This window comes from Pezoporus wallicus, unplaced genomic scaffold, assembly GCF_028554395.1.
Source record: "Pezoporus wallicus isolate ANWC-B61680 ecotype Strahan unplaced genomic scaffold, APGP_CSIRO_Pwel_v1 contig_8232, whole genome shotgun sequence".
Taxonomy (NCBI): Eukaryota; Metazoa; Chordata; class Aves; order Psittaciformes; family Psittacidae; genus Pezoporus; species Pezoporus wallicus.
Window position 1 is genome coordinate 872,856 of NW_026637105.1, and position 26,247 is coordinate 899,102.

Below are 26,247 nucleotides of genomic sequence, written 5' to 3' on the forward strand. Positions count from 1 at the left end.
GGGGAGACACCCATGGGGAGAGCCACGGGGATAAACTCACAGGGGGAGAGAGCCACAGGGAGAAACCCATGGGGAGATCCATGCAAGTACCCACAGGGAGAGCCCCATGGGACGCCCTGCAGACACCCCCCAGCTGCCCCACAGCGAGATCCGCTCCCACCCCCCGACACGAAGGGGCAGTAGACGGGGGAAAGGCGAGCCCGGTGCCGGCCGTGTCCCCGCGGGGAGGCGGCCGCTGGCCCGGAGTAACCAAAGTCATCTTTATTAACTGCGGCGGTTCGGTTCGGTTCGGTACAGTAAAAAGGGAGCCACGTGTCACGGTCACTGCACGGCGCTGGCCGGGGCGGGCGAGCCCTTCCCGGGCGCATCCCTAAATCCAGAGTGCGGGAGGGCGCAGGGAGGGAAAGGGCTTTGGGTGGCTGAGTGGGCGCTGCCGTCCCAGAGGTGCTCAACACCGGCAGAACCTCCTGGAGCAAGGGACCCCCGTGCTTGGCCCTGGCCCCCTCCTGGTATATGGGGGGCACAAGATGCACACCCACCCCCCACCCCTCCCAGCTGCCTCCGATCCTGCTGCCCTGCCCCAGGGCCCTGGGAGACGTTTGGCCATGGATTTCAGGAGCTCCCGGCACCTGCCGGCCCTGCCTGGGAGTGGCTGGTGATGCTGTGTGGCAGGGTGAGGGACTGGGATGGGGTCCTCCCCTCTTCTGCCACCAAAAGGGACACTGGGGGGGGGGACAGGATGCTTAGAGAGGGACCAGGGGGCACCAAGCACATGGCAGCCGCGTCTTGGAGTGTCCCATCCCGTGGGAGAAGGGGTGACCCATCAGGGAGATCTCCATCAGCCCCACACTCAAGCGGCAGCTGCTGGTCATGTCCATGCTCCCATCCAACCCACCGGCAGAGCCACGGCAGTCCCTGGCACCACAAGCGGGTCTCCCCATCACCACCACCTCACTCACACGCTGGGAAGTGGCTCCCATTGGTGGCAAGGCACAGGGGGACCGTATCCCCCATCCCTGGCTATTGCCGCGCTGCAGAGGTGCTCCCAGACTCCAGGCTGGCAGGAGGGAAGGACGGACGGATGGAGGGACAGACGGATGGGGAAGGAGGGCTGAGCAGGAACGGGAGAAGCGCATCGCGATGCTCCGTGCGAGGGAAGCGGGGCAGTGTCCGGGGGCTCCTGCTGCTCTGGTCCATCCCGCCAGGCAGAACACAGCGCTGGGCATGGGGAGTTTCTGTTTTATTCCTCAGGTTATAGTTATAGATGTATATAGGGAAGGAACCCTGGGTCCCCCGTGGCACCTGAGCTGGAGGCAGGCAGGGGCAGCGCAAAGGATCCCTGTGTCCCTGCCACATCCCAAAGCCTGGTGCTGGTGGGGCTGGGGGTCCCGTCCCCACTGGGTTTGGGGGGATTGCACTGAATACAGAGAGGCTGGGGGGGCCTGCCTGCAGCCCCCTCCCCTCCAGCCCGGGAGGCCGGAGGCTGGGGGTCACCTCTCTTTCAGTGGGGGCACAGGCTGGCGAGGGGGGTGCAGGAAGGGTGGGAAGGGGACAGAGAGCTGGGACATGGCCCCAGGGAGGGCAGAGGGAGGGAGAGCCCCGGACCCCGGGAGAGGCTGGCAGGGGCATGCGGGCAGGGGGGGCAATGGGACGGGGCAGAACCGGGCTTGTGTTCCCCCGCCGTCGGATCCACGAAAGGTCTAAGATAGAAAAGAGAGAAGCTGTGAGCGGGGCCAAGAGCTGCCCCAGGGTGTCCCCGCGGCCCCCGTCACAGTGAGCTACGGCCGCGCCGTCCAGTCCGGGTAGAAAAGCGGAGGCTGCGGTCAGAGCCGGGTCTGCGCCTCGGGGATGTAGATCTCGATGCTGTCCGCGCTCTCGGTGGCCGAGCTCTGGCGGAAGGAGGCAGCGCGCTTGGCTGCCAGGAGGCGCTTGCGGGCCTCCTGCCGCTGCCGGTCCACCGAGTCCAGGGAGCGCTCCTTCACCGGGTGCACCTTGGAGCGCGGCGGCTTCTTTGGTATCGGGGGAGGCACCTTCTTCTCCTCCTGCACAGACAACAGCGGCTTCAGGATGGGATCTCCGGGAACGGGCACCCCGGTGAGCTCGGCACAGGCAGCCGGCGTCTGAGACGCCCCCGTGCATGGTGGGTGCCAAAGCCATGGTGAGACGCCCCACAAACCCCCCTGCACACCAAGGTGCACGTCCTTTCATCTGCCTGCACTGGTGCGGAAGTTCCTGCCGCAGGCTGCCCGTGCCAAGACCCTGCCTGTCCCTATGCGGGCAGCGCTGCCCAGAAACACCCAGCGAGCCCATGGCAGGGAAACTGCCCCTTCTTTATCCTCGTGTTTTCCAGCTCTGTTTTCCAAGTGTTTGCTAAGAGCAGTCCCCTGCAGCAGCCCAGGAAAGCAGTGGTGTTTTGGGTGCAGATATGCTTGAGGAGGAGGAGGAGGTAGGGAGAGGTGATAGGGGATGAGTACCTGCAGCAGAGCCCTGCCCTTACCTTGGGCTCCACAATCTTCCACCCGTTGGCCTTGAGCTGCAGGAGCTCTGCGAACTTCATGCTGACATCCTCAATGGAGAGCTGCAGGAGGTCCCAGAAGCCGGCCAGGTCTTGGAAGGTGGGCACAGGGAATGCGTTGGGATCCTGTGGGGACAGAGTGTCATCCGCACCACCCTGTGGGGCATCGTCCCACCGCCTCGCTGCTGGGGGATCTCTATCCCCATGGCATTACCAAGTCCCTTTCCCACTGGCCATGGCTGACCCCATGGCACCACTGCCTGGCACTCACCATGTTCTGCTGGCAGAGGCGGTAAAACTGCTGCACCTTCTGGGACATGAGGAGCTGGGCGCTGCCCACGGCGCTCCGGATCTTCTCCAGGACTGGCAGGGGGGAGAGCAGACAGTCATCGCTCCGATGGGGCACAGAGCCTGTCCCGTTATGGGGGGGACCTGCACCCCCTTGCACCTCGCTAACCCATTGGGCATCTCTTCCCTCCTCCAGACCCCACTAATCCCAAAGGGTTTCCTGGTGTTTCTTGTCCCCACTCAACCTCTTTGGAGCATCTCCCCTGCCAAGGCTAAAGTGGTCCCAAGGTGGTCCTAGTGTCTCCTGACCCCGCAACCCCCTCAGACTCACTCTCCTCCGGCAGGTCATAGTCCTCAGCCTCCCTCTCCATCTGCTGGCACCAGCCCTCCATCTTCTCCACCTCCGCCTGCAGCAGCTTGATGAACCATTCCCCATCGCGGTGGCAGGGGGAGGCACGTCCGGAGTCAGGAAGGCTGCGGGAGCCCCTTTCCATCCAGGCATCCCGCCGGGGCACCTCCACCGTGTCGTACTGCAGCTGATAGTCCTCCCGGTACGCCCACTGCCCCTGCGTGTGCACCGTCTTGTACACCGCGTACTGCCGGCCGGTCTCGGGCTCCGAGGAATGCCGCTGGAAGGGGCGCCCGAACTGCAGCGCTTTGTCCTCGGTGGCCACGGCCAGGCCGGTGAAGCCCTCGAGCTCCAGGTCCGCCTGCACGCCCGCCGTCACGCTGTTGGAGCGCTTGAAGCGCGCTCGCCTGCGGAGAGCAGGAGCGCATGGGGACCCCGCAGCCAAGAGGGACAGCCCCGGTTCCCCGTCGCGCTGCTGGGCAGGGATTCCCACAGGCATGATGGGGATGGGGATCCTGGGATCAGTCTGGATCCTGGAGCATCTGGGGCCATGGGAATGGCTCTCAGCAGCCGCAGCCAGCAAGGACAGCGCCACTGCTCCGTTCCCTCTCTGGTTACCGTGATGGGCAGGGGTAGAGTGAGGGATGCCCACAGCCACAATGGGGCTGGGGATTCCAGTATCAGTGTGAATCCTGGAGTATTTGGGGCCATAGGAACAGCTCTGAGCAGCCACAACCTGCTGGTCCCTTATCTCTTCTGCTCTTAGCCCGTTTCCATGGCTACCAGCGCTGGACCAAGGATGGAGGAGCATGCACCAGGCTGCGTGGGCACATTGCAGGAGCTCCCCTCCCGCAGGCCGAGCAGGTCCTGCCACTCGGCATTCCCAACCCAGCCAAAATGTCATGTTTAGCTGCAGGAAAGCCCAAAGCTCTCATGTGTGCAAATCTCAGGGCTGAGCCCCAGCAAAAGGGACCCGAGCACAGGGAGGGGAGCAGGCAGTCTGCTTGCAGCAGTGAGGTACGAGGGCAAAGGGAGGACAGATCCTGCCCAAGATGGGGTCACTGATGAGCTCTGAGGGTCTCAGCCAGAGGAGAGAATGTAAAGCTGCTGTGGGGCAGTGATGGAGTGTGCTGCTTAGGGACCCACAGTGCAGTGAGTGTGGCAGGTCTCAGCCCAGCCTGGTCGCGCGGTACCTTTTGTCCTCCTCCACCTGCACCCCAATGGAGTGGAATTCCCTCTGGCTCCGGCTCTCTGTATCCGAGTCGGAGATGGCCTCAACCTGACGGGGGACAGAGGGAGGGTGCTGGTACGGCAGCTCGCTATGGCCCATGCCACTCAGGCAGGCTCAGAGCCAGCTTGGAGCCCACAGGGAGGAGCGAATCCCACCTGGACACCGATGGAGGGACGCCACTTCCTCTGCCGAGCCAAGCTCCGCAGCTCCTCCCGGCCGGGGATGGCCTTGATGATGAGTGTGGAGGGCTTGGGAGCAGCACGGGGCTGGACCGGAGGCAGGTCGAGGGCCACGGACGTCACCTTGGAGGTGTCCAGGCTCTCGGCCGAGTTGCAGCGGGCCGCAGAGTCTTTGGACCATGCGGAGCCGCGCGTGGCCTCGCCGGGCAGGTAGCTCTCATGGGCAGACTCGGTGCTGCTCTGCGCCGTGACGGAGATGAGGGGCTTGGCTTTGGTTCCTGGAGGGATGGGAGGTGGAGCTTTTCTGTAACTGAAGGCTGTTGTGGGAGAGGCGCAGGATGAAAAGGACCGTGAAAACACAGACACTTGCTCATTTCCCGCCACGAACAGGGGCCCCGGGAACGGCGCCCACCTCCTCCCACAGCGGGGGGCTCATGAACCCACCAGGTGCAAACCTCAGGTGGATGAGATCCAGCCTGGAGATCAGGGGGGCTTTTGGGCCTGTTTATCCCCGCTGGAAACCACCCCAGGCCCACGCTGGCCATGCTCTCACAGCACCCGCAAGGGGCAGAGATGGGGATGGAAGTGGAGGGATAGAGGGAACAGCAGATGGGTGCTGGGGGCACAGAGCAGCCCCCCGACCAGGACTGAGCCACGAGCAGCATGCTCGCACCCTGTGCCAGGGCCGTATGGGGCTGGGGCAGGACTGGGGACATCAGCATCCCCTGGCATGCTCCCAGATGAAGGCAGGGAGATGTGGGGGTCCCTCGCACGACCAAGCCCTCACCACCTCCCGGGACTCACAAGTGCTGGGCTTCAGGATGCTGCTGGTGATGGACGGCCCGGCGGGGGCCGACATGGAGAAGAGCGAGAGGCAGTCGTCGTCCTGGGAGCAGCCGGCCTGGATGGCCCGCAGGTAGCTGTGGCTCCGCATGCGGAAGCAGCCGGGCAGATCCAGCGCCTCCACGGCCTGAGACTCCACCTCGCCAAACACCGACTCGCAGACGGCTTCGAACTGGTGGTTGAGCTCGTCGTTGATCTGGGGAGAGCAGCGGGTGAGGCCGGGGGTGCTGAGGTGGGGCCGAGCAGGGCAGGAGACGCTATGGGGAACACCTACACCTCCCTGCCCCAGCACTGCCCGCGGCACGGGGACCGTACCTGGCCGGTGGTGAAGGAGCGCCCGTAGCTCTGTCCCCGCGGGAGCATTCGCGGTGGCGTGCAGCAGCTGGGACAGTTACAGATATATGAATCAGAATAGTGCCTACTTGCAAACCTAATGAGAGACAGTGGGAATAGAAGGGATCGCACCAAAAGCAACAAGTTCAAGCAGAGCATTTGGAAACGCAGCCGTAGTGATGCTCGCTATGGCCACCACCACTGTCCCCACTCCTCACTGCCCCAAAATGCTGTCTTGGCGGTATGGAGCCATCTCCCAGAAGCGCAAAACTGATGGGGAGGTATGTGCCTGCTCCAGGCAGTGGGAATGGGGCAAGGAGTCAGCCTGCCACCCTCCAGGACTGGGGCATGTCCCAGTCTTCTCCTTTTGAATGCGCCTCCAGGACTGGGCACGTTTCAGTCATCTCTTGAACGTGCCTCTTTCCCCAGCCTCTGATGTGGCTGCAGCAGCAGGTCCCACCCCAAAGCCCAGCACCCACCGAGGGCAGCCACAGCTCAGGGGCAGGGCTCAGCACCGCTGCCCTGGGCTGTAAGCAAGGATGATGATGCTCATCCTCCCAGGGAGCTCCAGCCCATGGCCCCGCTGCTGCCTGCAGCGCTGAGATGGCTCTGGGAGGTGACAGCCCTTACTTGGTCCTGGCCTGGTCGGCGCTGGAGGAGCGGCGGTAGCTGTCTCGCCGCGTGGCCGCCCTGGGCAATACTTTGGCGCTGATGTCCGAGTCGGCGCTGTCCTCGTCGCCCATGGCCTTGATGTAGCTGCCGCTGCGCATCCGCCGGCAGGGAATCTCCCCGTCCTTGCCCACCGCCGGGTACCCGCTCCACTCGTCCTGGGGCACCTGGAGCGGGAGGCAAGCATGAGAAGATGCAGCGGCTGCTTCCCCGTGGCCGGGATGCCAAGCCCCGTGCCTGCCACATGGTCCGTGCCATCCTGTGCCCCGGCGTGCATGCATGGCCCAAACACACGACTGGCGCCTGCACTGGCACAACTCCCCTGCCCTCCCCACAGCACCCCACTGCTCTCAGAGACCCCTAAATCCAGAGAGCTGAGTCCCCCCAGCAGCTACAGCTCCCTGTGCCCAGTCCCATTCCTGAAACACGGGACAACGCAGCCTTTCCCACCTCGCAGCCCCCCCGACAGGCACGGCTGGGCCAAATCCCACCCATGCCAGCACAGCCACCAGCCGCTGGTCCCGCCAGCACCACGGGGTCCTTACCGGGCTGTGGCAGGGGGACGGTGTCCCCCGAGCCCCATGGGGAGGGCAGTGGGGCCGGCCCCCTGCCCAGATGCCCCCGCTACTGGCAGAGAGGGGCCCCAGCCACCCGCCTCCCCTGCCCAGCGCGGCGTTGCCAATCCCTGTCTCCTTCCCCCGGGAAAGGAAGAGAAAAGTTAATTAGATTTTAATTGGAAGGGGGGTGACCTAGAAGGGACCCGGTGACGAGGCAGGGGGTGGCACCCAGCCAGGCACAAGCAGGATAAAAGCCACAAGGAGGGAGCAGAGGAGGGGCCACCGAGCCAGCAGAGCCCCAAATCCATCACGTACAGGGCAGGAGGCAGATGGGGGACAGCAGGGACCAACGCAGGACATGGAGCAGAGCTGGAGCATCCCCACAGGGCCCTGGGGTGCTGGGGTGGAAGGTCCCAGCCCTGGCTCCCCCCACGGCATCACCAGCCACAGCCCCTGGGGTGGCAGCGCCTGCGCAGCCCCTCACCTGCAGGTACTGGTACGCTCGGTCTTTGGCCTTTGATTCCTGAAGCATCAAGGTCTTCTCGGTGCTGCCGGCGCTGGGGTAGGCTTCCCGTGCCTGGCTGACGGTCATGGTGTGCCAGGCGCTCCTCTTGACTGTCTGGCCGTCCAGAGACATGGACATGCCGGCACAAGCCAGGCATTTTCCTTCCCCGCCGCCTTTTAGACTCTTCAAGGTCAAGTCTCTGAAGGCACTTTCGGGAGCGTCCACGCAGTACTGGGTGCCCTGGTCGGCAGCGTGCCGGCCGGACACCATGTAGCTGCTGTCGCTGTCCAGGTTGTCGTCGGAGCTCCACCAGCCCATCATCTTGGACCGGTGCCGGGAGTCCACCTTGCGGTCCTTGCTCTTGCTGCGCTTGCCGTGGCGGGACTGGTGGTGGTGATGGTGGTGGTGATGGTGATGGTGGTGGTAGCCGTCCCCGCGGCCGTCCATCTTGGCACCGTTGTATTCCCGCTTGGCCGGTGCCTCCAGGGAGTGGGACTTGGCGAAGAGCTTCTGGACGGAGTGGACGAGGTGGCGGATGCGGCTGGGGCTCTCGCTGCGGGGCTCGGCGCCGCCGGCCCGCGGGTACTGCAGGGTGTGGAAGCCGTCGTGGTGCAGCGGGAGCTGCTTCTCGAACTGGTCCAGCAGCGTGGGGGGCAGGCGGTTGATCTTGCTGGCGGGGTGGGCTGCTGTCGCCATGCATTCGTCGCAGGAGTCGTAGGGCTGCTGCGCGTGGTGCATCCTCGGGAAGGTGCTGCTGGCGCTGGCCGAGGGCAGCTCGCTCAAGGGCCCGCCCGGGCACTCGCTGGCCGCGCCGGGGCTCCGCGCCGGGCAGTAGGGATGCTCCAAGGAACGCGGCTCGCTGGGGCTGACGGGGTACGGCGGCCGGGCCTCGGGGCCGTGCTGGATGAAGTCGGCGGGATGCTGGCAGTCCTCTGGGACGCAGCGGCAGCGGTGGCCGGAGGAGGGCTGTACCTGGCTACGCTCCCCATGGTAGCCCTTCATGGTGTCAGCACCCGCCCCATAGCTTCGGCATCCTGCAGGGCTGTCCCTGCGGGCTCATCTGCGGGGATAGGGACAGACACAGCGTCACACTCCCCCCCTGCACCCCACCGCCAGGAACACACTGCGGCTCCCCCATGGGAATGGACTGAGAGGGCTGGGAAGCTCCCAGGGCAGGATCTGGCCCTGGATGAGCCCCTGGAATGCCGGAAACCTGGTTCTGCGTGGGGCAAGGGGGGCACGGTGCCGGCAGCGGGAAGGAGAAGGCGCCGCCAGCAGCGCCGCAGGCAGCACGGGCCTGCAGACGGCGAGGGAGGACACGCTGCCATCATCAGAAACTTGTTTTCTTCTCCGACACCAAATATTATGAAGTGTTTCTCCACGAGGAGATGGTTCTGGCTGGGATTTTCAGCCGTTGCGATTCACGGAGCCGTTAATGAGCTGCCGCGGGGCGCGGGGGAGCCGCGCTCTGACGTCTCCATCCAGCCCATCCTCCCTGCACCATGCCCAGCCGCAGAGGGAGACCCACAAGTGTCTGCCCCACCAGCCCCCACCGCCCTTCCAGCCCCCACGGATGGAGATGCAGGGAGCGGAGATGGCTCAGCTGCGTGTGGGCATCCCCACAGCGATGGATGGTGTTGAGCCAGGCTGGCCTTGGGGGCGCTGGAGCTGTGTGCACCCACAGAGGTTTGTTTTCCTTATGGTCCTCAAAGGCTGTGCCTTTGGTATGACTGTCAATGAGGAAATTACTTATTCCCCAGTGTAGCTCAGCTAATTAACAGACATTGTTAATGATCTTGTTATCACAGGCAGGCAGGGTGCTGTGGGCAACCCGTATCCAAGACTGACTGCAGGAAAAGGTGACTGTGGGATGCGAAAGGTGACCATGGGATGGTCTCCATGCACATGGGGTCTGTCTGACACGTGGGGATCAGAGGGACACCAGGAAACCCAGGAGGGGAAAAGGCCTGGAGGCCCCTGATGGTCACAGAGTGGGAGGTGCCGTGTGTGTTGGTGGCAAGCAGCAGACAGGATGCAGCAGTGCCCGGGGAACACATCTGCCCTAATAAGTCCTGTGCGTCTCCCCCTGCCCTCCCACTCGTGCTCCAGCTCTAACGAGGCTCCCTAATTGCTGCGTCTTAACCAAAGGATGCTGCAGCCTCCCGAGAGAGCTGCTGCCAGGGACCGAGCCTGGATGGACAGACAGACACAGGCTCCCGGCTCTCCTCCGCCGCCGCAGGCTGAGCCATCATGTGCTCGGCGAGGGAAGCTCTCAGGTGATCCAAATATTGCTGCTGCAGCAGGGAGAAGGAGTCAAAACAGTGGAGCAGCCATCAGCACGAGCGCGGCGGGGCTTTGTGTGCAGCAAGGGCAGGAGCTAAACAAAGCTGAGCCCTGACACAGCAATCCCGCAGCCACCGGCGGAGCAGGAGACAGCAGAGGATGGGGACGAGCCGTGGTGAAGGATGCTGCATCCAGGCCAGAACCAGCTCACCAAAGCCACGCGAGCACCCGAGCCCTGGCCAGGGACCAACTGGTGCCTCCTCTGTGGGCACCCTGGGGATGGGGAAGGGGCTGGGAGCAATGGTGTGGATCTCAGCAGAGCAGCGTGGCCCAGGGTCCCCAAACCTATTGAAACTTGAAGAGGGAAGAAAAGCCATCAAGCTTGCTCCTCTGTCCTGTCCAGCATGGGCAGTGCAGGCAGGAGGCTGCCACGTGGGACAGCGGGATCCAGCCAGATCCGTGTCCCACTGCAGGCCACTCACACTGCACATCTCTTGGGAAGGAAGGGATTTGTGCCACCAAAACACAGGCTCAAAAAGGGGGGGGGCAAACCCAGCCTGGCTGAATTTTGTGCCATTTAACACCAGGGTAATTACCACCAGTGGGAACCTACCGCCCACATGATTATGTGCTAGGATAAACTGGAAGAGCATAATTACCATTACAGATAACTCACTCCTTGCCTTTATTGCATCCAAAGCCTGGAGAAACTCCCACCGGCGATTCCCCACTGCCACCTCCCCTCTGACATCTGCTCCCTACATGTCTCTCCCCACCACAAGGGTCAGCACAGGGAGGAGAAGGGCCCATAGCCCCCAGCCACGCTGAAATCCAGCCTCCTGCTTGATTTCCCATAGGAGCACTTGGCAGAGGTGGCTCTGCTTCCCAGCAGCCACCCAGTGAGGTCTCTGCCTTAGAGACAGCAACGCACTGGGCCCAGGGACATGGGGCAGCCCCAGCAGGAGCCTGTGGCACCCAGGGCCCCCCAGCCTTCCTCCAGCGTCAGGACTAGCAGCGGGGAGGTGATGGGAGAGCAAACCCCCACCACAACATCTGGGTCCATCAAACCGCCCTGGCACAGGGCTAGGCTGGGTTTTCCAACATTTCCAGGTCAAACCCCAAGAGCTGGGGTTGGTGGACCCGTACCTGGGGGTCCCGACCCCCTACTCCATGGGCAGCATGTGCCAGGCTCCTGGGGAAGCCCATCAGTGGTACTTACCGCCCTGCGCTCAGGGGGATGCTGTCCTCATGGCCCCAGCCACCGATGGCTCCTCCACACTGGATCTCCTGGGGGCAGCAGGCTCTGGGGGAGCAAGACGAGGGGGATGAAGCCCAGGGAGGAAGAGCAAGGCTGCTCCTCCCCAGAACCAGCCTGACCCCACTCCCTGTGCATTTTAACACAGCCCAGCCTTCCCCGCTCCCCGGAGGCCACCCCGCACCGGCGCTGCCTGCACCAGCAGCGACAGGGACGGCTCGGCACGGCCTCTGCCACGTGTTTTGCCCAGCTTAGCCCAAAACCATCCCCAGCCCCATCCTCTTATGCAATTCCCTGCCAGCGGGGGCCAGAGCTGGCCCAGCGGCCGCCTCGCCATCGCCTTTGATTTGCTCCGCATCCAGCCATATGCTCCACACAGCCTCCTCCCGCCACCCCGGCTCTCCGGTGGGAGCAAAGGGATCTTATCCCAGCCGCTGGCCCGGCAGAGCGCGAGCTCGGCCCGCTCTGCTTTCAAATTAGCACAAGGTTGTGGCAGCGCGGGTCCTGCTGCGGGGCTTTGTGGCCAGGGATGAAAGCAGGAGAGAACAAACGCGCAGCGTGAGCGCCCGGCACCGCACACGGGCTGGAGCCTGGGGGAAAGGAAAGAGCCCTGAAGTGGTTTTCCCACTTAGGAGCTGAGCGGAGCTGAACTACAGTCATGGGAAGAAAATACATAGGGAATATCGCCAGGTCCTGTCCACCGCGCTCGTAATCTATTGACTTTCCCCCAGCTCATTGTCAGCGAGGCGGGCTGTGGAAAGCAAACATTTTATTTTATTACTAATTGCTCTGTTATTAGGCTGTATTAGTAAAATTTACTCAGCCTGGAAAAAAAGTATAAAATGAGAGGGGCTTAGTGAGAAATTGCCTAATTTAGCACAAAATTCGGCACCGAGTCATTATTTTCTTAGAAGTTGAATTAGCTGCAAGCAGCTCGCTGGTGGTTCATTAGTCACGTCAGGCAGGAAGAGTGCTTAGGGTGAGGTTTGCTACCCCAGGAACCTGGGTAAGGGCTGGCCAGGGCAAGGGGAGGGAGCAGGGTGCAAAGATCACAGCAAACGCGCTCGGTGCAATCCTGAAGTCAAACCCAATTCCTGCTAAGAGAAGAAAACCGAGCGGGCTGCAGCTGGAAGGGTTGCGAGGGGCAGGAACTGACCGGGTGCCGCTGGCAATAAGGGATAAGGCAAGATGCTGGGGAAGTCATGAAGGGCAAATACCCACTGAGGACTTGAGAAGGTGAGTGGGGCAAGAAGTGTTTACTGAGGCTGCTGGAGCAGTCCTGAGGGGACCCTGGCACCCCGGGGCTCAGCCCTTTCCCCACACATCGCTCCTCACTGGGCACTTCCCAGGTACCAAACCAGCGCCCCCAGGCTCAAGCCAGTGCTGCCTCCGTGCCCCGGGATGCTGAGGACAGGCCGTCAGGCAGGAGGGGAGGTTATCAGGTTATTAAGCACAAGATTAATTTTGGCACTGGCTGCCTGGCAGATCCTTCTCCAGGGGTGGGGAGAGCGAGCGTGAGAGGTGCTGCCTCTGCTGATGCAGCGGTTGGTGGGATGAAAAATCCTGCAATGCAGCACTGCTTCTTAATGAGCCATTTGTCTTTGAGTCTTCTTCACTCATTACCATGCCGGGAGAGGGATGGGAGTTGCCCCAAATCCCCATCTGAGCAATTACTCCTGGAGCAGAGCGAGGAAATACGGCCACGACGCACCCCAGCTGCCAGGGATCCCGCACGGCCGCCAGCACCGGGACTCCCTGGCACAGCGCACGTGCCTCCGGCTGCTGCTGCTGCTGCTGCTGCAGGGAGCAGGACCCCTTCATCCAGCCCACATGCGCAGCCCAGCCCGGACACCCCAGCACCAATGTCCCCAGGGCAAGAGCCACGCTCTGTGGTGTCCTGGAGAGCCAAAGCATCTCAGAGCTGCCAGGACAGAGCCAGTGCAGAAGGGAGCCTGGTGCTGCACCCCTACAAAGCCCAAACCTGGATCTTGATGGAAGAGCCACTTCCTCAAAAGCCCTGTACGAGAGGATGGGGCCAGCAGCCACAGCCCACAGTGAAGTTGGCTTAGAAGGAAAGAGATGGCACATGCCAGCACCCATGGGTGGGGGCAAGCAGAGGCAGGGGTGGCAGGGTGAGCTGCGCCTCCAGCCCCATCTGCCCTGCAGCGATGCTCATCCTGCCCATGGGAGCTGGGACACGACACATGGGACCGACTGCCAGAGGTGAGACCCCACAGCCAGAATAGTAGAAGCCAACTGGGTTGGGAGACCACCTTGGAGGGTCCCCCAGGCCAAGCAAGGCCCTGGAGACCCCATCCCACTCCAGCTGGTGCAGGGTTCATGGGCACTGCACTGCACGCATCAGCACCCATCACCGGTTATGCCCATGGACAGCTTTCCTCCCATGGATGCACTCGACATCTGCCCATGCTGCCAGGGGCCAGCAGCAGGCAGCAGGCTCCCCCAGTGCCCCTCCAGTGCTTGGGAAGGGGGGGACATGCAGGTGACCCCAGGGAGCCCCACGGGACAGGGAGCTGACGCCAAACCAACGTGCCCAATGCTCACCTGCAGCAAAGGGAACGGATGAGCAGAGGCATCCCCCTGCGCCACGCTCGCCCTGGGGCTGTGCCTGCATCCCCACTGGACACCTTGCTCCAGCGCCCATCAAAGCCCCAGGCGGGCAGTGGGCTCCTGACATCCCCAAGACTTAGACCTGCCCCATCAGAGGGCCTTTTCCAGGCATCTGGGCCCCATGGCAGCCCCGCCATGCATGCCTCAGGCTGGGCCATTTCTTCCTGCTCCATGGGCAGGACGGGCAGTGCTGCCTGGGCTTAAAAAGCCACTTACATCCTCGGACACATGGTGTAATGACTTAAGCCAGGGATCACTCCAAAGCTGCTTTGGGAGCTCAGGGCAGCACGGCGTTAGCACCAAGCACAGCAGCAGTGATGATCTCTGCCCACTGCTGCTCAAGTAACACCCACCCCCACCAGTTCCTTTTGCAACACCATCCCATTCCCATCCCACGGTTCTTCTTGCAGCGGGGACGCAGGGGCCAGGATTTCCAACAAGCAGGATCTGGGAATGGTGAGGAAGCAGAACCATTGGTCCCTGTGCTGGTAGGGATGCTCTGGGCCATTGTGCCCCATTCCCAGGCTGCATCCCACGCATGGGGCCCCTCAGGGACAGGGCTGGGGTGGGTACACGGTACACAGCACAGTCCCCACTCACCAGCGGGGGACCCAAACTGCTGCTTTAATGGATGGGCTTAATTTGCAAAGCTGATGAAAACCTAAATATTTAAATACATAATTCTGCACAATGCTCTTAGCGCAGCCCCCACACAGGGCAGAGCGAGGGGGGGACACCAGCGATGGGGAACACTCTGGTGGGACCACGCTGGGCACTGGCATCCCCATCACACACAGCATGGGGACAGTGCCTGCCCTCACAGCAGGCAGCGCAGGCAGGGGGGTGACGGGGTTCTCTGCCATGGGCACTGGGTCCTGCTCCATCACCAGCCTCTGAAGCATCTCATGGGAAGACGTGGGGAAAAGGAAGCGTGGTCATGGAATCATGGAATAAACTGGATTGAAAGACCTTTAACATCACCAAGCGCAACTTTCACCCGAGCATTGCCAAGGCCACCACTAACCCATGGCACATCTCCGCGGTGTGTGACCCGTGCAGGGTCTGGGGAGCTGTGCAGGGCTGCGGGATGGGCCCCCGCAGGGATTACAGCACTGCTGTTCCTGCGACAAGAGCTCAGAGAGAGATTTGCAGGATTTACCAGCACTGCACATCGAATATTGAATTCCAGCTGCAGGGGAGGAGCGGGGGCTCAGCCCCAGGGGCACGGGAGCTGTGCAGCAGGCTCGGGGCTGCCCTGCCTCCAGGGAGGCATTTCCAGCTCTAAGGGGAACAATGATTCCAGGGCTGTCACCAGGACCAGGAACTCTCTGCCCAACCTGCCCCTAACCCCCCAGAGGAGCAGCACAGCTCCTGCCCCCATGTGGGAGCTCCCTCGGGATCGCCCTGGGATAAACCATGTGTGTGGCTCCAGTGCCAGGGATGCTCTGGGCAACTCAGTCAACCTGGTCCCCACACGCTGCCCATGGGCCAGCACAGAGCCAACACTTGGCTGCTGCTGCTCTGCTGTGCTCCCTCCCTGCCCTGGCAAGGATGTCCCCAACAAGGCTATCCCTGGATGAGGCCATTTGCCATGGGCTGTGCCAGGGAATGGGCCTGGAGGCAGCAGGAAGGGATGATGGAGCTGAGCACCCTCTAGGACAGGGTGGAGAAACCCCAAAATGGACCCAGACACCCCCTGCAAGGCCAGCGCAGGGGCCAGGCAGCAAGAGCCCCCCACCAGCCACTGGGACAGGACCCCAGCCCCACCATGGGGGTCCCTATGGTGCCACCAAGGCAGGCACCCATCCTGCTTCACCACCCCATGGCTGGGAGCGCAGCAGCGGCGCGGGTGCTGCCACGGGGCGGGCTGGGGGAGGACAGTGGAAGATGAATGAGGGAGTCGGGAGGCTAATGGCATTGTCTGGAAAGTAGGTCGTGTGCTGAGCACAAAGATATTTATATCAGAGCTCGTTCCCCCGCAGAAGCTCCCGAGCCAGGTGCAGGCAGCACCATGAGCCCATGGCCACAGCCCTGCACCCCACAGCACCCCCTGCCCGGCCCCACACCCAGCGCTGCCATCCTGGCTACCAGCATCCCACCGGCCCCAGGGCTGCCCACCACAGTGGGGTGGCAATGCCAGAGCTGGAGTTATCCCTATGGAGCAGGGGCTGCAGCAGCCCTTTGCCTCTTGCTGACCTGGCTACAGGTGCCGGGTGAGGGCTGGCACTGGGTTACTTTTGTTTTCATATAATCTTTGCCAAGGTGCAAAATTCCCATGGATGCGATATTCCCATGGATGCTCCCTTAATGGGCACAGTCAGCCTGTGCCAGGCAGGTCACAGCAGGTCCTGCTCATCATACAGCATCATGGTCCACCAGCTCCAGCCAGTGGAGCTGATGGAGCTCCATCATCCAGTCTCCATCCCGAGAGCCACTGTCACCCCTGTGCTGAGTTTCGGCCAGGCCTCATCCTTGTATTAAAGCTCAGCCACCTTGTTTCCTGCTGGGGGGAGGCCCCTGCTCCGAGTCCTTCCCTCGCACCTCCGGCCTTCCTAAAAAGCAGAGAAACCACCCCAGAGAACCAAATGCCTGTCAAGAGGTGTTGCCCTTTCCAGCCATGCTGCCCCAATGGCTGCGGACACAACCCAGCCAGCCCTGCTCTCGTGTCCCCATCGCTGTCCCCATCCCACGCTGGGCAGGCTTGGATCCAGCACAGGAGCAGGTTCATTTCCCATAATAGCTGTGTCGGCTGAATTTACAGCCTTGCTCTGAGTTATTAATAATAATGGCCTCACTCTTAAGTAGGGCTTTTCATCTGCCTCAGAGCCCTTTCCAGAGGACGTCTGCGGCATTATCACCATTTCATCCCTGTTTCAGCGGGCAGAAGATTGAGACAGAGAAGGGGCTGTGCCTGCTGCTGAGCAGCGCAGCGCATGACTCCGCAGGGAGCCCATCCTGAACGCCCCTGGGAAGGCTGGAACACCCCAGCCCGATGGGCTGCAGGCACCGTGCTCCGGCTCACGCTGACCGCGCTGCAGTGATTTACACCGGCAGCAAGCCCGGGCCCCGCCGCACAGATAAATCCACTTCAGGCAGCAATAAACCAGCGTCAGCGCATCGGTAATCCGCAGCGCTGCCAGCGCGGGGACAGAGCGGGGGGCAAAGCGCTCCCGCCGCCGCTCGCACGCCCGTGCCGATAAATCCCGGTCCTGCGTCAGCAGAGGCGCTGGGGAGGGCTCCAGGGTGGAAATCCCTGGCTGGAGGGGTGGGTTCCAACGAGGATGCCAGCAAGGGAGGGCCAGGCACAGGGCACCAGCATGGGGATGGCCCCAGCGCATGGCCCCGCGTGGGAGCGGGGACATCCCTATGTGACACCGCCCGTGATGCCCACCCGGGCACCGCCATCTCTGTGCTGCAGCAGGGCTCTACCAGCAGATTTATTTCCCCTGTAAAAGCGCTTTGATCTGAAGTTATTTTTTGTTTACTAGCAACAAGGTATTGTAAATACATCCTTGCTGATAATTATAGAGTCTGGGCGCGCACCTTCATCTCCATAAAATATCAGATGCTACAATTTGCCTGATTTAATGAGATTGGAGGCTGATAAGCCGCTGAGGTAAGCTGTAAACTTGGAGGGGGGAGGAGAGCAATGATTGCAAATGTGCTAAAACGCCTTCATCCCCCTCCTCCTCCTGCCGCTGCCACGTGCCCAGCCCGGGAGCGTGTGCCCAGCACCATAGCCCCCAGCCCAGCTCCCGGCGTGGACCCGGGCTGTGCCGGCAGCAGCTTCACGCAGGGATGGGCATTTAGGGCAAACGGAGCTTTTCATACCATTAACCTCATTAAAACTCCAAGACCTGAGAGCAGCACCGGGGCCTCACCAAGCCGCCCGTGGGCTCAGCCTCGGCACGCTCCGCACCCTGTGCCCCGGAGGGATGTGCGGCACCGCCTGGCACCACCGGCCATGCCAAGGACAGGCTGGGGTTGGGGGGTCCATGGTGGAGGGGGCCCAGCCCATGGGCAGCTGCACACCCAATGCCACCCACCTGCATGGGCACAGCTGTGACACCACATCCCTCCCCAGACAGAGGGGTCTGTGGGGCCTCAGGAGAGGGAATGGGGGTCCCCCTCCTGCAGTGATGGGGGGCCCTGCCTGGGAAGCAGGAGGCTCCTCCTGGTACCGAGCAGCACCGTTTCCACAGCAACCTTAAAGGCCTACAGCATCTTCCACCAAGGAACCTGCGCTGCTGGTGCTCCCAGGGGACACCGAGCCCCGTCCATCACCAAAGGCTCAGATTACGGCATCTCCCCCCACCCCATCACCCCTGGCTGGTGCCTGGGCTAACCCAGAGCCCTCCTCCCTGCAATGAGACCCCAAAGCACAGACCCCCTGCACCGAGAGGGATGGGTACCCCCAAACCACCTCTGCTCCCACCCGGATGGGCACAAGGAGCCAGCAGTGACCTACAAACGTCAGAGTGATGGGTTAATTAATTCCCCTCTTCCTCAGGCCATTATCAGATGGAAGAAGACGTCACCTGAGACCGTTAATTGGGCTGATTATGCCAGGTTCAGATTTTAAATAATTAGTTGCTGCTGTCTCCAGCTTTACTTACACCATTTTCCAAAGTCAGGTGGCTCCCAGCTCCCAAAACCCATCAGACAGGGCAGAGTGGGCTGCAGTGGGGGCCCAAATACACCAAGACCCCCATCTGGGGACACTGGGGACAGCATGGACCCCCCCCCAGCACCACAGTGGGAGCCCACCTCATGCTCCCACTGGAGCTGGCAGGAGAGGGACATCCTGTGCCTTGATGGCACCAGGAAGAAACCAGAAGAGAAGGGGAGATGAAGGCACAAAGTGAAGGATTAGGGGCAGGAGGCCCCCTCCCCAGTCCCCTCCTGCCTCCCTTTATCCAAACGGTGATGCTAAGCTCCCCCCACCAGCCCAAGCCACAGTAACCCCCCAGCAGCACCCCAGGGACCCAATTCCTCCTTGTTTAAGGTCTGACTCCCATGGGGGGCAACCTCAGCCCTGCAGTTTCAGCCATGGGGTGTCCATGGGGTTTCCTGGCTGTTCTGCACAGACACAAGCACCACTGGCACTGGACAGGAGACACGCAGGCAACACTCACCCTGCAAAGGGTCACGGTGGCCAAAGCCATAACCGGTGTCCATGGAGTTCACCCTCCAGAGGGGAGGTGGGTGCCTGGGGCAAGCAGAGCCAGCGCCTCATCCTTCCAAGGAGCACAGCTTCCTCCCAGCCTCACCCCCGCTATTAATAGCCCTCAGTAGCCTCCTCAGGAGCCATTTGCATATTTGATTGCAATTCCGAGGCGGGGCAGGGCCCTTCAATCAGCTGCTCCCGCAGCCTCATCTGCATGGCTTGGCATTCTGCTCTGCCACCAGTGCCCGGCTCTGGGGTGGGCACAGCATCCCCATCAGCACTGCCCTGCGCCCGCTGCCCCGAGCCCACCACGCAGAGCCAGCAGCACCCAACCCCTCCGGCCTGGGAGGTGTCCCCGGGTGCCCTGCCCCGTCCTCGTCTGACCTGTGCAGCGGGGCAATTACCAGCGGGCACGGCTCTGGCGTGCTTGCCCAGCCCTGTCTGGAGCTGCTGCACATCAAGGGACAGGGGCAGGCGGGGTCATCCCCAGGGATGGGGGATCCCGAGCCTCAGCGTGCGCAGTGGTACTGCAGGTTGGGACATGCAGTGGGTGATGGAGTGATCACAGGTGGGGTAATCACGGGGGGATCAGCACCACTGCCACCACTGCCACCACCACCATCCCCAGCATGAACCCCATGGCCCCAGCAGCAGCCTCAGGCCAGGGACGCTCCAAGCAGCGACAGGAGGAGCCGGGCGGCTCCAGGCCCCAGGCAGACGGGGCCGGGAGCTGTGTCCCAGGACGCCTTTGCTTCCCTCGGGCTCTTGGCAGGACTTGGCAGGAAAAAACAACCCAGGGTGAGGCGTGGGATGGAGCCTGAGGAGGGTGGGAATTGGGAGAGGGTTCTGCTACTTCCCTCCCTTCTGCCTCAGTTTCCCCTGCAAGGAAGCACACCGCACATTACCAGTTGGTCTCACGGAGAGCAAGGTGGTGAGGGAAATCCATGGGGAGATAGAGGGACCCAACTGTCACTGTAGCCGTGCCAAGGAGTGAACTGAACGCAGGCAGGGCTCGAAGCACAGATGTCGGCACCGGCTGTGCCGCTCCGCAGCAGCGGGGCCGTCTGGCAGGCAGAGCCGGGGCTCCCCATGGGCTCCAACCCTGGGAGCCCCAGCGTTCACAGCCCCAGCACACCGAGCGCCCTGCTCCCATAGCGCAGCCCCCGGCCCCAGCATGCGCAGCCCCTAGCCCAGTGCAGCCCTGCAGGGAAGGGGAGGAGAGGGAGGCTGGGAGCTCCCCATCCCGGCTCCGTGTGCTCCGAGGCTGTGCCGAGGCTTGTCTGGGCGAGGGCTGGCCGGGAGCCATACGCTGCACACCGAGACGAGGAGGCGGCTGCCAAGGAGCAGGATTCGGGCAGGAAAGGGTTAGGAGCAGCTCCAAAGGCTGCCGGGGGGCTCCCGCTCTGCTGGGGGCTGGGGGGACTCGGCTGCACCGGCACTGGTGGGGACAAAGTGGGGTTCTCCCACGAGAGGGGCTCTGCGGGGCATGGACCCCCCTGCGCGGAGCCGGCCCCGCTCCCATCCCACCCGGCACCCCCTTTTCCTGCCCGCACCATCGCACTCACCCTGCGCCGCGGGCTGCTCAAGCCATCGGGTCCGCCTGGGAGCACCGGGGCAGTGCGGCGGCGGCGGCCGGGAGCGCTCCCTCCCTACAGCGTCCCTGCGGGCTGCCCATGCCGCGGCCTCCGCGGCACCACCCCCGGGGGTCGCGGCCGCGCTCCGGGGCCCGCGCCGGCCCCGTCCCGCTGGCGGCGAGGCGGCGGTGGCGGATCCCGCGTCCCCACGCGCCGGGGACACACCCCCGAGCGCAGCCACGCGCCCCCGGGAAGGGGCTGCCCACGCACCGCCCACCGGATGGAGGGATGAGGGATGAGGGATGAGGGATGAGGGATGAGGGATGAGGGATGAGGGATGAGGGATGATGTGGGATGAGGGATGAGGGATGATGGGATGAGAGGGAGGGATGAGGGATGAGGGATGAGGGATGAGGGATGAGGGATGAGGGATGAGGGATGAGGGATGATGGATGAGGGATGAGGGATGTGGGATGAGGGATGTGGGATGAGGGAGGGATGTGGGATGAGGGATGAGGGATGTGGGGTGAGGGATGAGGGATGTGGGGTGAGGGATGAGGGATGAGGGATGTGGGGTGAGGGATGAGGGATGTGGGGTGAGGGATGTGGGATGAGGGATGAGGGATGAGGGATGAGGGATGAGGGATGAGGGATGTGGGATGAGGGATGTGGGATGTGGGATGAGGGATGAGGGATGAGGGATGAGGGATGAGGGGTGAGGGATGAGGGGTGAGGGATGAGGGATGAGGGATGAGGGATGAGGGATGAAGGATGAGGGATGAGGGATGATGAGGGATGAGGGATGAGGGGTGAGGGATGAGGGATGAGGGATGTGGGATGTGGGATGAGGGATGTGGGATGTGGGATGAGGGATGTGGGATGTGGGATGAGGGATGAGGGATGAGGGATGAGGGATGAGGGATGAGGGATGAGGGATGATGTGGGATGTGGGATGTGGGATGTGGGATGAGGGATGAGGGATGAGGGATGAGGGATGAGGGATGAGGGATGTGGGATGAGGGATGTGGGATGTGGGATGAGGGATGAGGGATGAGGGATGAGGGATGAGGGATGAGGGATGAGGGATGTGGGATGAGGGATGAGGGATGAGGGATGGATCAGGGACGCACGGCTCCTCACCGCTGCACCCCTGCGCGCCGCGCCCCACAGACCCATCTTTCCCACCCCACACCCCCCACTTGTCTACATGCAGCTCCCCGACACCCACAAACCCACTGGCACCCCAGCGTGGGGCTGTCCTGAGCTCCCCCCCCCCCAGAGAGGGTCCAGAAGAGCCCCGAGCAGATGAACATCATGACATGAAACACCGAACCCATCACTGGCACTGCTATGGCAGGGACATCCCCATCCAACACATGCAGCATTTCCCCATTAACAACCCCATCATTCCCAACCCCCTGGTTCCACCACAGCCCCTCCTTGCCCCTCAGTGCCAGGGATGGGACACCAGCAGGCCCCCCACTGGGCATCACTCCGGGATTTGGTACCTCCATCTCTCACAGTCCTCTTGCACCCCCACACACCCACAGACAGGCTGTTCTCCCGCTCCGCTCTGCCCACCAAAAACTCCAGCTAATTCCCAGCCCAAACAGCTCCTTGCCCTGCCGAGGAGAGGCCAGGCAGGGAGCGAGGCTCCTACCACTGCCCGGGGCCCGAAGCTGCCTGTTTAAGGCCAAACAAACCCTTGGTGAAACACAGAGCACTGGCAACCGCACCGCAAACATCTGCTCTTCCAATGGCATCATGATTCACAGGCTATTAATTGGGGCTTGGCAGCGCTGGGAAGTGTTTGCATCCCCTGGCTTTGCTCAGAGCCACAACTCGCTGCCGACCAGGTCCTGGTGCCGGGGAAGGAGCCAAACCCAGCACTTGGCTGCAGTGGAACTGCACCAGGATGGGGCATGGTGCCCAGCTCCCACCAGCCCCCCGGGAACAACACAGAATGAGCCCCAGGAAAGCAGCATCAGCACTCGGTGCTTGCCAAGAGCAGCCGGCACCACCAGCACAGCATCTCTGCATGGCAGTCCCCGTGCCCACCAGCACCAGGCTGTGTTTTTGGCTCCCTCCCTGCATGGTCTGTGAGTGCTGGTGATGCTCTTCCAAGTTCCAGGCTCCAAACACCACTTGGGTCCCCTGGCACTGAGGCACTTGCTCCCCGGGATACCAGGGTGGCATCAAAGGGACCCACAGAGCAGCTCCCTGCTCCGGCAGCAGCAGACAAAGACGAGGAGAAGCCTCCTCCAAGAGGAGCTTTCTCCCATGTGGTGGCTCCTTCCTGCTCCAGCATTTGGGGAAGAGGGAGCTGGATGCAGGGGGCACTGACACAGGAGCACGGGGAGGGGGACACTGAGCATCCTCAGCACCCCTGGCCCCACAGAAACAAGTACTAATTAATTCTCCTTAATCTCATGGGCACTTGCTCCGCTGCCACGTGCCAGCGCCATGGAGGCAGGGAGCACCCAGCCTCCCTGCGGCTTCACTGCATGCCCGGTATGGCCGGGCCGGTGCCATATGGCCCTGGGGATGAGCTGCCGGGTGCTGGGCATGGGGAGCAGGAGGAGACCAATCCTGCCTGGCTTGGGGGAGCAGAAGGGGCTCGATCCTGCCCAGCCTGGGGGAGGTGAGTGTGGGGTGCTGAGCTCCCAGCTTGTCCCCTTCCTTGCCCCCTCATGCTGCTGCTCATAGGGGGACTGCGCATCATAGGGCCATTGAGAGAGCCGCAGCCCTGAAGCCACTTTGGCTTTACACCCAGTTCTCGGGGCTGGCAGAGCCCCAAGGCCACGCTGATGGGCGCTACGCGGGGTCAGCAGCACCAAGCACCGCTCTGCACGTGTCCCCCTCCCCTGCCCCCCGCCGTGCCCCGTGCCACCTGCACCAAAGGGATGTCCCCCCCGTGAGGGAGGCGCTGCCACCTCCATCCCATCACCGGGATGTCCCCAGGACACGTCCGGCCCCCGGCCCTCCCCGCGCATCCCCCGGCTGCTGGCATGGCTCACCAGCTATTCTTAGCTCTCCAGCGCTGCGCTCTGCCGGCAATGGCACCGTGCATTACTATTATTGCTGGCTGCCAGCGTCTTGAAGCAGGCAGCCAGGATCGTGGTGGGGCTCCCACCCCCCTGGCGACCTCTCATTCGGTCCCTGCCGGCTCTGCTCTTCAACAGGCTATTTCAGGAAACCCGATGTGATGGGCAGAAGGAGCACAAGCCCCGCGTTCAGCTCCTGAGCTGGACCCAGGCTCCTCGTGGCACTGCTCAGATCCACATTTTACCTTCGCCCGTGACAGCAATAAGGGCCAAGAGTCACCTTTGGCTCCAGATCCAAATTTCTGGCTGGGTGGGATCCGGGGTTTTGGATCAGCTTGTCAGGGAGATGGGAATGTCTGCAAAACCTGGATCTGGAGCCCCAGCCCCAGCCGCAGCAGCACCGCTCGATACAAGACCTCAGTGTGGAGCCTGATCCTGCCTTCGTGGGTGGGCAGGCCCATGGAGACCCACACACCAGCACTGCACCAGCCTGGGGGCTCCTGCATGGGCTCTGCGTCCTGCAGGTCCTGGCACGGCTCTGCCTCGGAGCTGGTGATGGAGAAGCTGAAGGAAGGACCCCCGGTAAACCCCAGCCTTCCCTAAGGCTGCTGGGGTGCTCGTGGCTGCTCCTCCGGCCCACATGGCACAAGCCCTGGCACTCAGGAGGGAGGTTTGGGCACCGAGGGTTCAGCACCGACTCACCCAGGCTGGATGGGGCACCAGGATTGTGTCACCCCATTCCCACAGCAGGGATGCTCCTGGAGCCCAAGCTCGGCGCGGTAACACCACCCAGCGCAGCCCCACACGCAGCTCATGCCCACGCAGCCCCGCACCAATACACTCACCACCCCCACAGCCAAGCGGGTCCCTCCAGCTCAGATGCTCCACAGTCACTTTGATGGTGATTTTCCTCCCTGTCAGCCCTGCTGGCGCTTGAATAATGCTTTGAAAGGGCTGACGTGCTCCTTCCAACCTGTGGTCTCCCAGTGGCCATCCCCACACTCCATCCAGCAGCAGACAGGGTGCCCAAGGGCTGGGAGCCATGGATGCGTGCGAGAGGACAGTGGGAGCACCAGGAGATGGGAAATTACATCCATTTCCTAAAGGAGAACCTGTGCTGCTGGCCGGATCCTGCCCTGATTTACACCACCTGAGGCCACCTGCTCCCAGTCCAGACACCCACAGGGGTAACCAGCGCCCAGCAGCCCAGCTCTGCGCCCTCCTGCCCCTCAGGGCTCCATGCCTACCCCCAGGACGAGGCAAGGACCCACTGCTGGCACCACAGCTCCCTGTGCCCATGGCTCCCTGCACCCCACGAGGGAGGCGACGTGCAGGGCTGGATGTCATGGGATGGAGGGAGATGAAGCGGTCCCAGAGCCAACTTGCTCTGCAGGTTTGGCACAGGGTGGAGGGACCAGATCGGCACCTCCAACAAAACCCAGCCGTCCAGGGAGGCGACAAGAGAGAGACACCCAGGCCCCCAAAACGCAACCCTTGCCTGCCAGGCTGGGCTCTACCATGGAGCCTGGATGCACGGTGAAAGCCACAGCTCTGCCCATGCTCCAGCACCCGCCGGCAGCCCCAGACCCAGCTGGGACGAGGCTCCTGCACCCAGTGCCAACCCTCCCTGCCTCCCAGGCTGGCCAGAGGGGAGACCACGGAGCTGGGGAGGGGTCCTGGGCCTGCCCAACCCTGGCCAGAGCCCTCCATAGGGGGAGGGCGCCCAGATGGCTGTTGTATGGCTTGGGGATGCTTGGGGATGCCTGGGGATGGCGGGCATCGCCTCCTGGGGAAGAAGCTGGAGGGACCAAGATCTTCAGCCCCCTCCCCAAAGCCCCCCGCAGCAGGAGACGGGGGATGCCCGCACTCCTCCTCCCGAACCCACCGGCACATCCTAAGCCGAGCACCGCGGTGCCGGTGAGGTGCCCCCAGCCATCTTGACAGCTCCCCCCGCAGCAGCACACGGCGGGGATGGATGGGTCCCCGTCCCGGTGCCCCGATGGGGAGACCCGACCCCCCCACATCCCCCCGCGCTGGGCACCCCCGGGGTCGGTGCCGCACCGGGCACCGCAGCTCTTACCCCGCTCCCGCTGCCTACATCCTCCGTCCGCGGCCGGGCGGCTCCCCGACGGCCCGGCCCGGCTGCTCCCGGCGCGGCTGCTCCCGGCGGGGCTCGGTTGGGAGCGGGGCGGGCGGCAGCATGCGAGTGGCGGCGGCCCCGCAGTGCAGCGCGGATGGGCGCGGAGCGGTGCGGAGCGGAGCGGGGCCGCCGCGGCGCAGCCAAGACACGGCGGTGGATTTTCACCGGGAGTCAGAGCGGGCGGCGGCGGCTCAAGATGGCTCCGGTGCGGCTCTGCCGCCGCCTCCCGGTACCCCGGCCCCCCGGCCCCGATGAGCGGCGTGGAGGGGGGAGACGGGACGGGGCGGCGGCGGGGCCCGGAGCTGCCGGTGGCGGGGCTTGGGGCGTGGGTTCTGCTACCGGGAGAGGTGGTACCCACCCGTGAGCAGCCCCCGGGGCGGCGGGGGCACCCCGGACCCGCCACTCACCCGTGCCTGGGGGTACTCGGCCTGCCCGGGATGTGCGGGGGTACCAGGACAGCCCCTGGTAACCGGGACAGCCCCAAGGATGCCGCAGACGCGGGGCCCGGTGGCTGCCACCCACCCGTGGGGCCCCTCGCACCACACTGTGCAATTTGCTAATACCAATAATAACAGCAACAGCACCAATAATAATGGCAACGCGTGGGTTAGGAGTGCAGCAGCACAATAACCTGGCTAATTCGTCGCTGTGCGGCGGTGGGAGCCATGGCACGTGCCTGGCACT

General features: G+C 63.2%; 1 protein-coding gene across 3 annotated transcripts; it reads right to left on the reverse strand.

The window, feature by feature from the left end:
• Positions 1 to 552: 552 nt before the first annotated feature.
• On the reverse strand, positions 553 to 25,684 carry DLGAP3 (DLG associated protein 3). Of its 3 annotated transcripts, none has more exons than XM_057403464.1 (12): positions 25,504 to 25,684; positions 10,972 to 11,055; positions 7,449 to 8,529; positions 6,369 to 6,574; positions 5,721 to 5,787; positions 5,367 to 5,601; positions 4,539 to 4,879; positions 4,346 to 4,431; positions 3,135 to 3,559; positions 2,787 to 2,878; positions 2,498 to 2,641; positions 553 to 2,042 (listed from the first exon to the last, which is right to left on the reverse strand). In XM_057403464.1, the coding sequence occupies exons 3-12, from the start codon at positions 8,469 to 8,471 to the stop codon at positions 1,824 to 1,826; spliced, it is 2,838 nt and encodes a 945-aa protein (XP_057259447.1). In that variant the 5' UTR covers positions 8,472 to 8,529; positions 10,972 to 11,055; positions 25,504 to 25,684; the 3' UTR covers positions 553 to 1,823. The 3 variants fall into 3 exon arrangements, with proteins under 3 accessions (XP_057259447.1, XP_057259445.1, XP_057259446.1); XM_057403462.1 differs by having other exon boundaries at positions 5,721 to 5,835; XM_057403463.1 differs by lacking the exon at positions 25,504 to 25,684 and adding an exon at positions 23,397 to 23,923 and having other exon boundaries at positions 5,721 to 5,835.
• Between the last annotated feature and the right edge of the window lie 563 nt (positions 25,685 to 26,247).

Bases quoted from the DNA above. Each gene is read 5' to 3' on its own strand.
- DLGAP3 (XM_057403462.1), bottom strand. From the start codon at position 8,471: ATGAAGGGCTACCATGGGGAGCGTAGCCAGGTACAGCCCTCCTCCGGC. The intron at 5,602-5,720 runs GTACGGTCCCCG...TGCTCTCCCCAG, and splicing joins GCTCCTTCACCACCGGCCAG to ATCAACGACGAGCTCAACCA. The intron at 2,642-2,786 runs GTGAGTGCCAGG...CTGTCCCCACAG, and splicing joins GCCTCTGCCAGCAGAACATG to GATCCCAACGCATTCCCTGT.